We start from the raw sequence: 13,412 nt of genomic DNA, 5'->3' as shown, positions 1-13,412 counted from the left end.
AGCCAGCTGGTCATTGGGTTTCTGAGACACACCTGTACACCAGCCAGGTGTCCAGTGTTCTGGCATACTCATGCATGCATGTTCTGGTTTGGGCACTCTGTGCCTAAAAGGTTCACCATCACTGCCTTAGTTGGTATCTTCTGTGAAAATTGATGGTCTTGTTTTCAAGTTTATAAAGCTGCCAGACAAACATGGAGGAAAAATAATTTACTGCTGCCTATTTGACCTTCTTGTAATTTGTTTAAGATTAAGCATAACACAGGTATTCCATGACAGTAAAATTAGGATTACATTGAGGCTAATTGTGATTACATTATCACTGATTTGTGGTCTGTTCTAGGATGTTATAATCTTTTTGTCAATGCTACTATATACATTTAAGGAAATAGTAGTCTTGCAATTTATCATAGTGGCGATTCGGCCTTAAAATAATCCCTAGTAAATTTGCTGACATAAAATACACATTTATAAATAAAGGCGATACATTTTAAAATCCTATCAGTCAGTCAGACTTAACCTTCTGCTTTCTCACAGATGGACTCCAAAAATAGTTATGCTTTGACCTGCTTTTCTGTATTAAAAAATGAAGGTATCTGGGTCATCATAAAATGCAATGGTTAGCATTCCTTGTTAGCTAAAGGAACAGCCTTTTATAAAAACCAAAAACACAGTTTGAAGGGAAATGTTTCACCTAAGATAAGTTAACCAAAGCAGAATTCAGAATGCATAATTCCATAAAATGTAGTTATTGGTACAATAAATCATAACAATTGGATATGTGTATAGTCCATCTCAGTTGGGGATAGCTGACCAAAACATTATGAACTGAGATAACCAGTAATCCATTTTGGATCTCAGCCTTATTATAGGATTTAAGGACTAAAAGCTCAAAAAGATATAAGACAGGAGAAAAAAACTGCTATGTACTGTGATGGTTATGGGAATCATACAGTTTTGTTCCTATTTTAATTATCTTTGAGTAAAAATAGGCATAGTAGAAAAGAGATTTGATGTTCAGTACCATGAACCCAAATCCCTTCTATTTTTTTTTAATTTCAAGTAACAGTACACAGAACAATTAAACTTGTCCCCCTAAGTGTTTTTAAAGGATTTAAGAACGTATTTTGGTCAAACGGAAGAGTAATCCTTGGCCTGTGCATTTCATGAAGAAATTGCTTAATGTTGGCCCCTATAAAAGTCTGTGCTGACCAATTAGCCGCCATCTTCACCCATATTTTCAATAAATCACTAGAGATGTGTTATGTTCCTTCTTGCTTCAAACGCTCTACCATCATCCCAGTGCCGAAGAAGCCCACCATCAAGGAACTGAATGACTACAGACCAGTTGCTTTAACATCTGTAGTCATGAAAACCTTTGAAAGGCTAGTGCTTTCCTACCTGAAAACCATCACGGATCCGCTGTTAGACCCCTTGCAATTTGCATACCGAGCAAATAGATCAACAGATGATGCTGTTAATATGGCTCTGCACTACATCCTACAACATCTTGAGTTTCCAAAGACCTATGCAAGGGTCCTTTTTGTAGACTTTAGTTCAGCATTCAATACCATCATTCCAGACATTCTTCTAACTAAGCTAAACCAGCTACAGGTACCGGAACAGACTTGTAAGTGGATCACAAGCTTCCTAACAAACAGGAAGCAGCAGGTGAAGCTAAGCAAGATCACATCAAATACCTGTACAATTAGCACAGGGCCCCCCCAAGGCTGTGTGCTCTCCCCACTTCTCTTCTCTCTGTATACCAATGACTGCATCTCCAATGATCCATCAGTTAAGCTACTGAAGTTCGCAGATGACACAACAGTGATTGGTCTCATTCGAGACAATGACGAATCCGCATATAGACGAGAGGTCAAACGACTAGCCTTGTGGTGCAACCAAAACAATCTGGAACTGAACACACTCAAAACCGTAGAAATGGTGGTAGACTTTAGGAAAAACCCTTCCATACTTCCACCTCTCACAATACTTGACAACACAGTATCAACAGTAGAAACCTTCAAATTTCTGGGTTCTATCATATCGCAAGATCTCAAATGGACAGCTAACATCAAAAACATCATTAAAAAAGGACAACAAAGAATGTTCTTTCTGCGCCAACTCAGTAAGCTCAAACTGCCCAAGGAGCTGCTGATCCAATTCTACAGAGGAATTATTGAGTCTGTCATTTGCACCTCTATAACTGTCTGGTTCGGTTCTGCAACCCAACAAGAAAAACACAGACTTCAGAGGATAATTAGAACTGCAGAAAAAATAATTGCTACCAACTTGCCTTCCATTGAGGACCTGTATACTGCACGAATCAAGAAGAGGGCCGTGAAAATATTTGCAGATCCCTCGCATCCTGGACATAAACTGTTTCAACTCCTACCCTCAAAACGACGCTATAGAGCACTGCACACCAGAACAACTAGACACAAGAACAGTTTTTTCCGGAAGGCCATCACTCTGCTAAACAAATAATTCCCTCAACACTGTCAGACTATTTACTGAATCTGCACTACTATTAATCGTTTCATAGTTCCCATCACCAATCTCTTTCCACTTATGACTGTATGACTATAACTTGTTGCTGGCAATCCTTATGATTTATATTGATATATTGATCATCAATTGTGTTGTAAATGTTGTACCTTGATGAACGTATCTTTTCTTTTATGTACACTGAGAGCATATGCACCAAGACAAATTCCTTGTGTGTCCAATCACACTTGGCCAATAAAAAAAATTCTAATTACAATTTTATGCTGTTTCCGGTTTAGTGCATGTCCTTTTTAATTTGTTTATTATTTTTATTTTTATTTTTATTTATTTTTATTTTTATTTATTTATTTTGTCATAACAATATATGTAGGTATCATACAAAAAGATTATATAATAAATAAACACATATATGGGTAAATATAAGGAGGTATAAGCATATATGTATATAGGAAGAAGAAAAGAAAAACAATAGGACAGGAACGGTAGGCACGTTTTGTGCACTTATGCACGCCCCTTAGGAATGGGGTGAGGTCAATAGTAGACAGTTTTTGGTTGAAGATTTTAGGATTATGGGAAGAGACCACAGAGTCAGGTAAAGTATTCCAAGCACTGATGATTCTGTTACAGAAGTCATATTTTCTGCAATCTAGATTAAAGCGGTTGACATTAAGTTTAAATCTATTGGTTGCTCTAGTATTATTGCAATTGAAGCTGAAGTAGTCTTTAACAGGAAGGACATTACAATAGATGATTCTGTGAGTTAAACTTAGGTCTTGTCGTAGGCGACGGAGTTCCAAGTTTTCTAAGCCTAGGATTTCAAGTCTGGTGGGATAAGGTATTTTGTTGTTTTCAGAGGAATGGAGAACTCTTCTTGTAAAATATTTCTGGACACGTTCAATTGTATTGATGTCAGAGATATGGTGAGGGTTCCAAACAGGCGAACTGTATTCTAGAATTGGTCTAGCAAATGTTGCACCTGTTTGAAGTATTAAAAATAAATGTGCATTTTGAGGGGGGGGATGTAAATTGTTACATGGTTTGTTAAGTGACAGAGTATCCTGCAGCATGATATATTAGCCTTCCATGATGTGGCAAGTTCCAGAAGAGCTAGACAATAAATCACTCTCAGTAGCAAATCAAAAGTTGTCCAACAATTCCACAGATCCAGTGCTTCTAGATAGAGGCTGCTCAGAACTTAGTCTTGAAAAGGTACCCTTTCGTCTTATTTATTTATTAAATTTATTTGCTGCCTATCTCACTGTGGGGATGCTGTCTAGAACGGGGTCTCCAACCTTGGTCCCTTTAAGACTTGTGGACTTCAACTCCCAGAATCCCTCAGCCAGCTTTGCTGGCTGAGGGATTCTGGGAGTTGAAGTCCACAAGTCTTAAAGGGACCAAGGTTGGAGACCCCTGCTCTAGAAGGCATAGAGTAATAAAAATGAATAAAAATGGAAGCTGTGTTAACAGAAGTAAAATAATAGAACAGTAAAGTAAACAATGAGAAAGGAACAAGTATTGCCGCGATCTTAATTCTTTGTATACAGTTTAATTTAGTTGTGCAGGTAGCAATGCAAGGGTTTATTGCCTTGATTGTCTAACATTTTTGCTTTAAAAAGAACCTGCCAGAAAAAGGGGTGGGGGAGGCTAAGAATTTTTAAGAATCAAATACTTTTAATACCAATGGAATAATTTTACATATTCAGTGTTATTTACATATAACATAATAACAATGGGGTTGTTGTTTTTTTCAGTCTAAGACATAGTGTCTCTATGAATGTATTTAGTTTATTCATTAATGTGTTTATTTTATTTTTCAGATTTATAATACATTAGTTGAAACAGGTGAACTGGAAAATACCTATGTAATATACACAGCAGATCATGGCTATCATATTGGGCAATTTGGACTGGTGAAAGGAAAATCCATGCCATATGAATTTGACATCAGAGTTCCTTTTTATATACGCGGTCCAAATGTGGAGGCTGGATCCTTGTAAGTTAACGGACTTGGTGGCTCCAGGGGAATGAACTGAATCTCCTGGTTAATTCTGCATTGAGCAATGTACTTCTGCCTGAGTGCACGGAATCAGGATACGCACCTACAAAGATTTTTGTTTTGGGTTGAATGTGTTTAGGGCTTCAGGAGTCAGGAAACTCAGTAAAGAAGTGAGGATCCTGGTAAAGGATTCTGCCTTATAGATCTTTATGTTGACTATCCAAAGATCTATAAGGCAGCCAGGCACCTAAATGTTATAAGGAAGAATTTGTACATGTGCCAACATTGCTTCCTATTTACTTCTTCTTGAATGTAGTAAGATATGTCTGCATAAAACTAATATTTTGCTGGCATTCAAGCTATATTCAAAACATCTGTCTTTAATAACATGAAAGATAATATATTTCCTTATTTGATTCTCCTATCATAGATGACCTCTTTATTATGTATCCCCTCTGAATTTCATCCAGTTGTGACCATTACTTCTGTTCTGTCCACTATACCAGGGGTCTCCAACTTTGGTCCCTTTAACACTTGTGGACTTCAACTCCCAGAGTCCCTCAGCCAGCAAAATTACTTTGCAATAGCTATCCATATCTTGGTTACAATCCATCTTGATTACTGGAAATTACAACTGGTAGTTTTTACATTTTACATTTTATAACCAATGTAAAGTAGAGGAATCACATAATGCCTATACTGAAAGATAAGCCTGCTACCAAGTCCAATTTAACCTTTCAAGCTGTGAGGTTCTGATTTTTTTAAGGCAATGTTTCTTAACCTAGGCAGTTTTCAGATGGGTGAACTTCAACTCCCAGAATTCATGCATGCTGGCTGGGAAATTGTAGGAGTTGAAGTCTATTCATCTGAAAGCTGTGGCAGTTGAGAAACATTGGTCTAAAGAGCCATTTCCACTATTAATTGGACCTGATTACTTAGATCCATGATGGCAAACCTAGGGCACACGTGCCAGAGGTGGCATGCAGTATCCTCTCTGATGGCACACAAGCTGTTGCCCCAGTTCAGCTCTGCTGCTCAGCCAGCTGGTCTTTGACTGTCAGCTGCGCATGCATGGAGGTGTGGTGCGTGGGGAGGGCATGAGTGCATGCATGGGGGGCATGGCGCACATGGGGGGCTGCATGTGCATGCGTGGTTGGAGCACACATGCATGTGGGTGGGGCACATGCACCGGGGCCACACGAACATTGCATTTTGGGGGTTTGGGCACGCGCACATTTGCATGTGTGCTTTGGCCACTCAGTCCAGAAAAAGTTAGCCATCATTGACTTAGATTATCAGGAGAGGCCCTTTTAAAGATGCCTTTGCTTCCTAAAGCTCAGCTGCCTGGCGCAAGGGAGCGGCCTTCTCCTGCGTACTCTCCCTAAGAAGGAGCATTTGGCCCCCATTCCTCTAGGTAGCAAAATGGTGAAAAAAACATTTTGTTTAATTGTTTAAGAATTGTTTTAAGCCACCTTGATTGCTTATTAATAAATAATATATATCCAAGTGATATCCTAGGACAGGGCTGTCAAACTCCTGGTCCGCGGGCCAGATGCATCACACACTGGCCACGCCCACGCCCAGTTTAGTGAAGCGGAAAAAAGTCCTGCTATGTCACGTGACGCCACTGTGACGCCACGAGTTTGACACCCCTGTCCTTACATCGTACATTTCAAATCAAACCATGCTGAATTTGAAACACCCCACTTTGCATGATAAAATGCTGTTTTGAGTGCATAATGGACTGTCTCAAATATCTTGCAAGAGTCAAACTTCAGATCAAACTTCAGATCAAAATTTTTATGCTTGCAAAGAGATGTTTTAAATTTGAAATGAAGTTTAGAAATTCCAATTCAAAACATTTTGTTGCTTGAGGTGGGAAACTTACCAAGTTTTTTCTGTAAGAGTAAAAATACAACAATCATAAATTAACATGACCTGAAACAGTTGCTGCTATAAAGCTCATTCTTTGGCTTCACAAAATTTAGAATACTTTTCATGCCAAAGGATGGTTCTGTTCCGAAAACCTATTTTGCAAAGTATTTAATTAGTTTGGTTACACATGTAGGTTAAACAAAATTTTCCAAAATTCTTTATTTATACATCCATGTACTAGGTGAAAAAATAAAAGCCTGTTTCTGAAGAGGCTTCTGAAGAAATTCTGATATTTCTGTGATGAAATGAGTGTTATATTTTTAACCAACTCTTTTCATCCTTAGGGTGAAAGACAGGTTTCTAATTAAAAATATTGCAAAAAGTTAGCTGTTCTAGTAGACAGGAATCATCAGAAAGTGATTATGTAAAGTGGAGAATTATGCAATATTTCCTTTGTGTTCTGATTATAAGTGAGAGAGGAGAGAATTTCACTTCAATTATTTTAGTGCTTAATTTTTGCAATGTAGAATAGAATAGAATAGAATTTTTATTGGCCAAGTGTGATTGGACACACAAGGAATTTGTCTTGGTGCATACGCTCTCAGTGTTCATAAAAGAAAAGATACATTCATCAAGGAACAACATTTACAACACAATTGATGGTCAATATATCAATATAAATCATAAGGATTTATGATTTATAAGTGGAACGACTTGCCTGCAGAAGTTGTGAATGCTCCAACACTGGAAATTTTTAAGAAAATGTTGGATAGCCATCTGTCTGAGATGGTGTAGGGTTTCCTGCCTGGGCAGGGGGTTGGACTAGAAGGCCTCCAAGGTCCCTTCCAACTCTGTTGTTGTTATTGTTATTGTTAAATGGGATTGCCAGCAACAAAGTTACAGTCATACAGTCATAAGTGGAAAGAGATTGGTGATGGGAACTATGAGAAGATTAATAGTAGTGCAGATTTAGTAAATAGTTTGACAGTGTTGAGTAGTAATTATTTCTACCCTAAAATTGTCTGTTTGTATGTATGTCTGTATATGAATATGAATATATACCAGTATGCATGAATTAATCCAAGTAGCACTTGTACTTTCCCTCTTTTTAATATAAAGAAAGAAAACTATGGCAAAACAGCAACAGCTCTATCTATAAAATATCTAGACTGACTGTTCATAGATTTTTTTCAATTGAAATGAATTTCATCAGGTAAAAAACCAGGTCAAGAACAAAAAATAATAGTATGCCTTTAACACAATTTAGGATTACCTAAAGCAGGGGTCTCCAACCTTGGTCCCTTTAAGACTTGTGGACTTCAACTCCCAGAGTTCCTCAGTCAGCTTTGCAAAGCTGGCTGAGGAACTCTGGGAGTTGAAGTCCACAAGTCTTAAAGGGACCAAAGTTGGAGACCCCTGACCTAAAGCATAATAGGATGATGCTATTTTTTTTCAAACTCTGATCCGATGACTCTTCTTATTAAATATCATGAAAATTAAATCCAGTTTATGTTAAGTAGCAGCAGATGCCGAGAGAGCTAAGCAAAAGATTGATCCTTGGCACCCTCTGAATGGACATATGCCCCAAGCCTGACAACTCATACCTAGGAACAGCTTTATGGCAAGAACAAACATTCTTGAGCGTACACAAAAACAAAATTGAATTAAAAGATGGAGGAAGGAGACCATTGAGTAAGGAATAACATTAAAGGAAGAGATGGCTGAAGGATCTGACCTCCCTTATAGTACCTGGAAGACTCTGAATAGGTTGAGAGTTGGAGTGCCTAAATGTAAAACCAAAAAATGTATGCTCAAGTGGAGGCTCTTAGAGCATAACAATACACTATGTGAATATGGAGAGACACAGAACCCAGCCCATCTGCTTGTATGTCGACTACTAACGATTTATTAATGACTTATTTTGGGCCAGCAACAAAGCCAAGAAGATGGCTTCATTCTGCTGTTTAAAGTTTGATCTAGACACAGAAGAAGAAGTCCAACATACTTCTAAGATGGGGTGTCAAGTCGTGGTGACGTGGTCATCATGTGACATATCACAACTTTTTCCCCCTTTGCTAAACCTGGGGTGGGCGTGGCCAGTGACGCATCCGGCCCATGGGACGCAAGTTTGAGACCCCTGCTTTAAGATCACTGCTACTCTCCTCATATCCAATATCTGATGCTATGCATATTATGTGTAGTAAGGAACTTTATCCAGGGATTGAAACAGTATCAGCCACGTTGATAAGCAATAATTGTTCAATGAGGGGAGAGAGAGAGAGAGAGAGAGCACAAGCACTTGATTGGAATAATTTGTTGAGCTTGGCCTAATCTGTTAAAATGAGGGCTTCTGACTAAGCATTTTGTGAGATCTGCCTTCTTCAGGCCAAGGACTCCAAATGTTTTTGGGCCACAATTCTCTGAATAATCAAATATGATGAGAGTTATAGATCAAAATGTCTAAATAGCACCAGCTTAGGGAAGGCAGGTGTAAGCAAACACGCCTCAATTCAAACAGTTGGTTTAGTTTTCTAGCTTCCCTAGAGCTCTTTCTTAATCAATGTGAGAAATCTTGTATACTGAATTCCAAGCCCTCTTGACTAATTCAAAATTAACAAAAACCTATGCCAAGATAGTTCTGATTCATACAAAGATTTTAAAGTTCATAAGTTAATGCAAAGTTCTCAGCCTCAATGACACCAAGAAACCCCATTCTCACCCATGAAGAACCGAGATAATTACCCTGCAAACAAAATCAATGATTTTGGGTTTAGGGTAGGCAAGAAATAAGCTTCCCTGTCACCCTGGGTAATCAAATTTCAGCCTTAAATCCTCCAGGAGACTTGCAACCCCCGTCGAGTTTGCTTAAATTCCCCAAACAACAGTTTTTAAAACCCCAGCATTAAGGGATTTAAAGGTCCCAACACAACCTTTGACTGAAGGAAGGGACAGGAATTTTGTTTTCACCAATTTCACCTGAAAGCATCAGCTTTCATGCTGCTGCCAACAATTCCCCAGTTCTTGAGATCAGCTTTTCAGAAGGCACAGGAGGAGAGAGAAATAGTAAAGATTCCCTCTTTTATGTCTTATAAAACACATATTGTGTGTGTGATGTTCTAGAGCCAATTAATGGCATGTCCATTGCAATGTATTGTTAACCTTAACAGTAGTCTGATTCTTCAGGACATCCTGAGAGTGTAGCTTTTTAGATTGCCTGCAATTTGTGTTGCACAAGAGCCTTCATTTAAAAGTCTTCTTAGAATCAAAATTCTTTTTTTTTTTGGTAACACTCACATAGATCAGTCAAAATGACCCAGTAAATCATGAGTTCATCCCATTAGAGAAAATGGTAAAAAGGGAACTTGTACACACTCAGCCAGGTGATTTGTCAGATACTCAACTGGTGTTCTTATTTCCATACAGAGAGAAAGATCTACAGCGATATTTTTGCTAACGCTGGTTGCATCTACCTAAATTAATTGCTGACTGCCCCCCACTTATCATCCCTGATTTAACAGTCATTGCTGTAGTGAGGCCTCATTACCATAGGTTCATTACTTCTATCCTGAAATGTTACACTGCATTAACTGGTAATTAAAATTGAGCTGCACTTGTCAAGCAAATAAACAAATGTATTATCTTTGGTTCTTGTCCTTGTTTGTTTTCAAATCCAGTAATTTACAAATGGGTTCATTCATTGTTGCAAATTAGCATATTGCTATCTTGCTGTGTTTCTAAAATGGAAATTTGCAAAAGAGCAGAAAACTAACCATATGGCACTATCTTTGAATTGTAATTTCTCTCTGTAAATTATGGCAAGTATGTTCTTGTCTTCAAAGATCCCTGTAATCATTTTTCCAAGGCGTACTTTCTTGATTTGCCACTTTTTGATTGTTTCAATAAGCATCTTAGCTGGAGCTATTGTAATATAATGATTAAAAATGATCTATGAATCAATTCCTGTTGTTTTTAATCTTGCCTCGTCCGTGAACTCAACTAGGTGGCCTTGGAAAATGGGTCTTTTTAATCTCATTTTTAACTGTTTTCCCCCCAATCTGTAATATTTTTATAGCTATATCCAAATTGCCCTGAAATTGCCCTTAACCTCAATGCCTTGAAAACATGATCCATTTCAGGGGTCTGAGGGACAATATCAGTGTTGGTGGGAGACGTCTTGGTATTTTCTTGATTAGGCTGTTTTTTACTCTTAGCTTGTTTGTCTGAGTTGATAGTTCCAAATACCATGATCTTGCCCACCAACAGTGATGAAGTCCAAATTTTTTTTACTACCAGTTCTGTGGGCGTGGCTTGGTGGCCGTGGCAGGGGAAGGATATTGCAAAATGTCCATCCCCACCCCACTCGGGGGCCAGCCAGAGGTGGCATTTGCCAGTTCTCCGAACTATTCAAAATTTCCACTGCCGGTTCTCCAGAACCCGTCAGAACCTGCTGGATTTCACCCCTGCCCACCAACACTAATAGGGTAAGCCACTAGTATTTTAAATGAGAGCAAACCCCACTCCATTTTAGCACGGATAATATTACCTAGTTTGGTATTGAAATGTCTGCAAGAAAACAACCAGGCACCAAGGACTCCATAATTCAACTACAAATATTCTCTTCCAAATATATTTTTCACAAGCTTAAAACTAGCCAACTATATCTTCTTTACAAAAATGGAAAAAGCAAAACCTAGCATTTCTGGATTGTATACAATTAATAATATAGCACAAGATTTCATCTTATGTAGTAGCATTTTATGGACTTCACCTATCAAGTAATGCTAACAAAATAGCTCTAGGGCAGGGATGTCCAAACTTGGCCCCTTGAAGTGGGGTGGACTTCAACTCTCAGAATTCCCCAGCCAGCAATTTGCTCATATTTATAGCTCATGCTGGCTGGGGAATTCTGGGAGTTGAAATCCACTACACTTTAAGGGGCCAAGTTTGGACAACCCTACTCTAGGGGTTACAAGTTATTGTAACTTAAGCATGACACTCTCAGATGCAATATAAATTCTAAATTACAGGTAGTCCTCGACTTACAACAGTTCAGTTAGTAACCGTTCAAAGTTACAGTGGCCCTGAAAAATGGGACTTATGACCATTTTTCACGATTATGACCTTTGCAGCATTCCAATGATTGTGTGATCAAAACTCAGATGCTTAGCAACTGGTTCATATTTATGACCATTGCTGTGTCACAAGGGCATGTGATCACATTTTGCGACCTTCTGACAAGCAAAGTCAATGGGGAAGCTACTTAACAACTGGGTAATTAACTTATCAACTACAGTGATTCACTAATTACAATGAAGCAAGAGAGGTTGTAAAATGGGTCAAAACTCACTTAACAACAGAAATTTTGGACTCAATTGGACTACCTGTATTACTAGTTTTCCCCCCAAATTGATAAACACTTGGATCCTCAGAAGAGTACATGGTATAATACAGTATCTGCTACAGATTACTCTAAGGGTTACAAGTTATTGTAACTTAAGCATGACATTCTCAGATGCAATATAAATTCTAAATTACATTAGGCTGGGATTATTGTTCCAGCTGTTTTGTAAAGATTGTGTATATATATTTCTTTTCAGGAATCCTCACATTGTATTGAACATCGATCTTGCTCCTACAATTCTAGATATTGCTGGCCTGGACATTCCACCTGACATGGATGGGAAATCCATACTAAAACTGCTGGATTCTGAAAGATTGGTCAATAGGTAAGAGTGGAAAACATATGCAGTACACTTACATATCCTGCAGTTGTGGGAACACTGGTTTTGATTATTAAATAAAGCATTATGAAACATTTGATTCTGTTTTGTAGGTCTACATTGGGAAAATATTCTATGAATCTTTCAGGGAAAAGTATTTCCACATATTACAGATTTTGAGTTTCTCTTGTGTTTTTTTTAATATCGGTGCTATTTGTGTTACACAGAAATTGTTAGGGGGAAGGAGACACACATATAAGAAATTATTTCTCTTTTATCCTGATGCAGGGGGGAAAGTTTTGAGAATTTTTAAGTGGTTTGGGGGCATGGCATGGGTGGGAAGCATTCTCTTTTTCTCAATTTGATACCACTCTAAGTGGAATAATCAAGGTCAACTGAATAAGATTTTCATCCTTTTTTTTTTACATACAATCAAAACATATTCTTCCTATTTTGAAAATTTCTATTCCTATCAATATGCTTCACTATTCTAAAGTGTCTGGATAATGGGTGTTTTACAGACCTAACAAGTAGTAAGAGAGATATGAGGAATCCTATTCTAAAACTAATGTCCACAATAAATATTTGGGATGGATGAATGGACAGACGGACAGACAATAGGCAAGCAGGCAGGCAAACAGAAACTATTGGTAATAAACAATGACAAAAGTAATTTGTCTTAATCATCTTAATCATCAATATTTGCCTAACCTGAATAGCTGCTGCTGTTATCCAAAGATTAATAATGAAGCACATATGGTTATCAAGGTGGATTTCAAAGCAGTATTCACAACGTTCACAATTACACATAATTTTTAAACAATAGAAATCTTGCACATTTGTCAGATTATACAAGATTTCAGTATATAAGGTTTGGACTAATCATAGTTAAATATGATTCAAACCTATGTTTCAGTTTTTCCAGATTCCATTTGAAAAAGAAAATGAAGGTTTGGAGAGATTCGTTTTTGGTGGAGCGAGGGTAAGTAGTTTTGAAATTTGCTTTGTTTTATTTTTTTTAGACACTTCATTTCTCAAAGCACAAGTTGCTAGAATTATTGCAGTTGACGCCAGTTGTTTATCTTAAATTCTGTAATTTCTTCAGTAATGTTATGTTTTTCCTTTGGGAAGTATCTTTAATAACAAAAATGAATTTATTAGTAGATTCATTCTTACTGGAACTGTTACACAGTAACAGTGTAACAGTGTAACAGTGTAACAGTGTAACAGTGAGAATGTGATCAACAGTTGAATGTGATCAACATAATATCTCAGATAATTGTTTTTTTTAATGTGATAGATAGTTCTCTGCCATA

General features: G+C 37.7%; 1 protein-coding gene across 10 annotated transcripts in view; it reads left to right on the top strand.

Annotated features, from left to right (window-relative positions):
- SULF2 (sulfatase 2) overlaps window positions 1–13,412 on the top strand; it is a 324,326-nt gene that overhangs the window by 272,418 nt on the left and 38,496 nt on the right. For all 10 annotated transcript variants that reach the window (XM_058175024.1, XM_058175025.1, XM_058175020.1 and 7 more), the window contains 3 exons: window positions 4,323–4,498; window positions 11,974–12,102; window positions 13,013–13,078. In XM_058175024.1, coding sequence (XP_058031007.1) covers window positions 4,323–4,498; window positions 11,974–12,102; window positions 13,013–13,078 — 371 coding nt within the window. The remainder of the gene's footprint in view (window positions 1–4,322; window positions 4,499–11,973; window positions 12,103–13,012; window positions 13,079–13,412) is intronic.

The sequence above is a fragment of the Ahaetulla prasina genome, chromosome 3, assembly GCF_028640845.1.
Source record: "Ahaetulla prasina isolate Xishuangbanna chromosome 3, ASM2864084v1, whole genome shotgun sequence".
In the NCBI taxonomy this organism is placed as follows: Eukaryota; Metazoa; Chordata; class Lepidosauria; order Squamata; family Colubridae; genus Ahaetulla; species Ahaetulla prasina.
This window is presented reverse-complemented; position numbering and strand designations above follow the sequence as displayed.